Raw genomic sequence first — 3951 nt, forward strand, 5'->3', positions numbered from 1 at the left:
CATTACGCAAATTACGCCCAGGCGTAAGGCGGCAATATTGGAGAGGCGGCAAAATTTCAATTTTCAAATCAAAATTAGGCGTCTTCCTTCACCGACTTCTCACCACCTATGTCACCACTCAACTCACGGTGAGTGACTCACCTCACCGTCATGTTCCCCTTCCCACACGTAAGAAGCAAGTGCAATATTTGAAGTTGTCAATATGCAGTGATCATGATCAGTGTCGTGAGTGAATTGCAGCTGAAAGCGTAGGGGTTTGTATGTAGTGAATTATATTATATTGTGAACGGTGTGTATCGTAATTCGTAATTCGCATTCGTATATCTGTTTGCTTTTTACAGATTAGTGTTATTACTTTATTAGTGGTAGCACAGTCTAAATACAATTAGACTGTGATGGTAGATAGTCGTAGTAATCTGTGATCACTGATCAGTGCGTTTTACCGTTTATTTATAGTGTTGAGTTTGAGTCGAGTGTCACAAACATTTTACAGTATAACAATTAACAATACTATGAGTGACGGCCGGAAACGGTTAAGTGGAGCGCAGTACAAAGCACTCGCTGAAGAAAAACGGAGAAAGATTCAGGCCGTTTTAGACAAAACTCAAAATTTGAAAAACTATTTTTTAACTAAGCCTACAAATTCCCAAGAGCAAACAGATTGTTCAGAATCGGAAGATTTGGAGGTTGTTAGTGTTGTACCTATACCTATACCACCTGACAATGCAGTCAATGCAGAAGCGGTGGACACGGTCACAGAAGCATGTAAGTAATTAAGTATCAGTTATGTCATTATGTGTTTTTTAAACCACGCCCCCACATATTTACTCATTAGGTACTTTCGTCTTTCTGGGCACCCATTTGATAAATTTTTATTAATTTTATAGTCTTATAGAATGCCCGTTGGGATTAAATGAAAGTCAATTTTCCACACGTTTACAACTTTGTAATTATCAACAATTGGTGCTGTTGGTGCTATCAAAAAAAAATGTGCCAAATTCTTGACAGACAGGTATTGTTACAGCATCATCATCGAACGTAGAATCTGCATGTCCATCACCATGTTTGCCAGCAATTGTGAGCAACGACCCTGCCGATTGGAACATCAATGATGATACTATCAATTATTTAATGTCATTGCCCAATGAAATATGCCAAAATACAGATGAGGATTTTTCATTAACCAAAATTGTTAATGGCGGAAAGTCACGATGTCTCACTAAAAACGTTTTCCGCCGGAAACTTGCCAATGGGGAAGAACAGCCTCGTAAATATTTGATATATTCATCTTCAAAGAAATCCCTGTTTTGCATCCCATGTCGACTTTTCGGAGGAGCATCAAAAATGGCAACTGAAGGCATAAATGATTGGAGTAATGTAAATAAAATTTTGAATTTACATGAAAACTCCAAAGAACATGCCAAATCTCAAGTAACTTTATTAAGGCGTCGACAAAAACAAAACCAAATTGATTCACTGCTGTGTCAGCAAATAAGTATTGAAGAAGATTACTGGCGAAACGTGTTGAAGCGCGTAGTTGCAGTGACTAAAAAATTGGCTTCCAGGGGGCTACCGTTTAGAGGAACAGTTGAAAAATTTGGTAATACGAACAATGGCAATTTCATGATGTGTCTGGAGCTCATAGCAGAATTTGATCCGTTTCTAGCCACACATTTATCTCAGCACGGAAATCCTGGAAGTGGTAAAACGTCATACCTATCATCTACAATATGTGAAGAGTTTATTGACCTCATGTCGACTGAGGTACTAAATCATATTATGACCGAAATTAGAATGTCAAAATACTACTCAATTATAATTGACTCCACACCCGACATGGCTCACATTGATCAATTATCCGTAATAATCAGATATGTTACAAACAACGGAAAACCAGTGGAGCGTTTTATTGGCTTTTTGCCAAATGTGGGGCATAAATCTGAAGATTTAGAAAATGCTATCATGTCAAAATTGGAGAAACACAACTTGGAATTAAAACATTGTCGAGGTCAATCCTACGACAATGCGAGTAACATGTCGGGATGTTACAGTGGTCTACAAGCAAGGATTTTAAATCACAACCCACTCGCTTATTACCTACCATGCGCCGCCCATTCACTGAATTTGGTTGGAGTCTGCGCTGCTGAATGTACTAGAGAGGCTGTAAGGTTCTTTGAAACGATTCAAAACCTATATACTTTTTTCTCGGCATCTACTCGTCGTTGGGAAATTCTACTTTCCAGTTTAAAACCTGGCGCTAAAGTTCCAAAACGCGTAGATGGAACAAGGTGGTCTGCACGCCATGATGCTTTAATGAGCTTATGCGGAGGCTGGGGGGATTATTTAAATGCTTTGACAACAATTGAAGAATCTATTTCTGAAAAACCTACGGTCCGTGCGGAGGCGGCTGGGATTAAACGTTGCTTAAACCGCTTTGAATTTGCCTTCATGTCGGTTTTTTGGGAAGCGATATTAGAGCGTTTCCACAGCACTAATAAAATTCTTCAGAGCGTCGAAATCGACAATGGTGACGTAACTAGACTCTTTTCGTCTTTGATAAGTTTTGTAAAAGCTCTACGAAATACTACCATGTTTGAAACGTACCTTGATAAAGCCAAAGAAATTATGGATGAAAGCTACGACAATGATCGTCAAAGAACTCGGAGACGTAAACTTTTCCCAGATGAAAATATGGATGGCGACACAATTCTGACAGGCAAGGAACAACTAAAAGTAGAAACATATTTTTCCATACTGGATAGGGTTATGGTGGAACTGGAAAAAAGATATGAAGCATATGACAGTGTTTTCAAAAAATTTAAGTTCTTTTTTACTCTAAAAGAAAGTTCTCAAGAACAGTTGATTGAAAGTGCCAACTACCTGCAACAATGTTATAAGGACGATCTGGAAGATGTATTTGCAACAGAATGTTTGCATTTCGCGGAACTTTTAAAAGAAACAGACACGAAACACGAAAAATGTACCTTATCAAATAATATGCTTTCATACATTCGATCTCACAATTTAGAAGCAGTTTTCCCCAATGTTGAAATTGCCTTACGTATGTTTGTTACTATGGCGGTCACAGTTTGTTCAGCGGAGCGTTCATTTTCAACACTTAAACGTTTAAAAACATACTTAAGAACAACAATGCAACAAAACCGTTTAAATGCATTGACAATTTTGACAATAGAGTCTGATATAACAATAAAGTTAGATTTTGATAGTCTTATAAACTCATTTGCGTCTATAAAATCCCGACGAAAAATAATATAGTTGTGATAATAAATAGGTATACAAAATTTTATAATCTAGTTTTATTGCTCATACTACCTTACCTACTAAACTGAAAGCGGCACTTTTTGGTTAGCGTAGGGCGGCAAATTGGTAAATCCGGCACTGAATAAACGCCCATTGTAAATTGTTGTATAGTGTTTAATTTAGGGGTGTAATACCCCTAATCCTTTATATCGTTAGTGAATCTTTTACATATATTCAAAGGTTAAACTCGGTGCTATACTTATTTTTATAAACATGCAACGTGCGCACTTGCACAGTGCGTAATTTATTGGAATTCATTGTAGGTATATTATACATTTTACATTTCTCACAACTATAAGGGAAGTTTGTGAAACTAAAAGCTATACCGGCTATACGTGAAACCAATAATCCGAATTCTATACCAAGGCGCCACAGCATTGAAATTTCTTTTTTTTGTAATGATAATTAAGCTACAGAACAGTGATACAATCTTTATAAGAGTTGATGGCGTCCGTCTGTCTGTCGGTGAACACGATAACTGCCAAACGCTTAAGCGGATTCGGTTCAAACTGTACATAGTTGGCTTATATACCATGTGTACTAATAACCCTATTAAAAATGGGCCTTATCCAAGCACCCCGTACATGCATGTATTTCTCATGTTCAAAAACATGCACACAATAAATATGA

At 37.4% G+C, this 3951-nt stretch overlaps 1 protein-coding gene across 1 annotated transcript; it reads left to right on the forward strand.

The window, feature by feature from the left end:
- LOC116162617 (zinc finger MYM-type protein 1-like) lies at positions 1-3392 on the forward strand. The gene is made up of 2 exons (XM_031476259.1): positions 1-765; positions 1025-3392. The coding sequence occupies exons 1-2, from the start codon at positions 513-515 to the stop codon at positions 3274-3276; spliced, it is 2505 nt and encodes an 834-aa protein (XP_031332119.1). The 5' UTR covers positions 1-512; the 3' UTR covers positions 3277-3392.
- The last annotated feature ends 559 nt before the right edge of the window (positions 3393-3951 follow it).

Source organism: Photinus pyralis, unplaced genomic scaffold (assembly GCF_008802855.1).
Source record: "Photinus pyralis isolate 1611_PpyrPB1 unplaced genomic scaffold, Ppyr1.3 Ppyr1.4_LG2, whole genome shotgun sequence".
Classification (NCBI taxonomy): Eukaryota; Metazoa; Arthropoda; class Insecta; order Coleoptera; family Lampyridae; genus Photinus; species Photinus pyralis.

Coding starts and splice junctions, on each gene's coding strand:
- LOC116162617 (XM_031476259.1), top strand. CDS start 513: ATGAGTGACGGCCGGAAACGGTTAAGTGGAGCGCAGTACAAAGCACTC. Junction 766..1,024: donor GGACACGGTCACAGAAGCAT/GTAAGTAATTAA, acceptor GTATTGTTACAG/CATCATCATCGAACGTAGAA.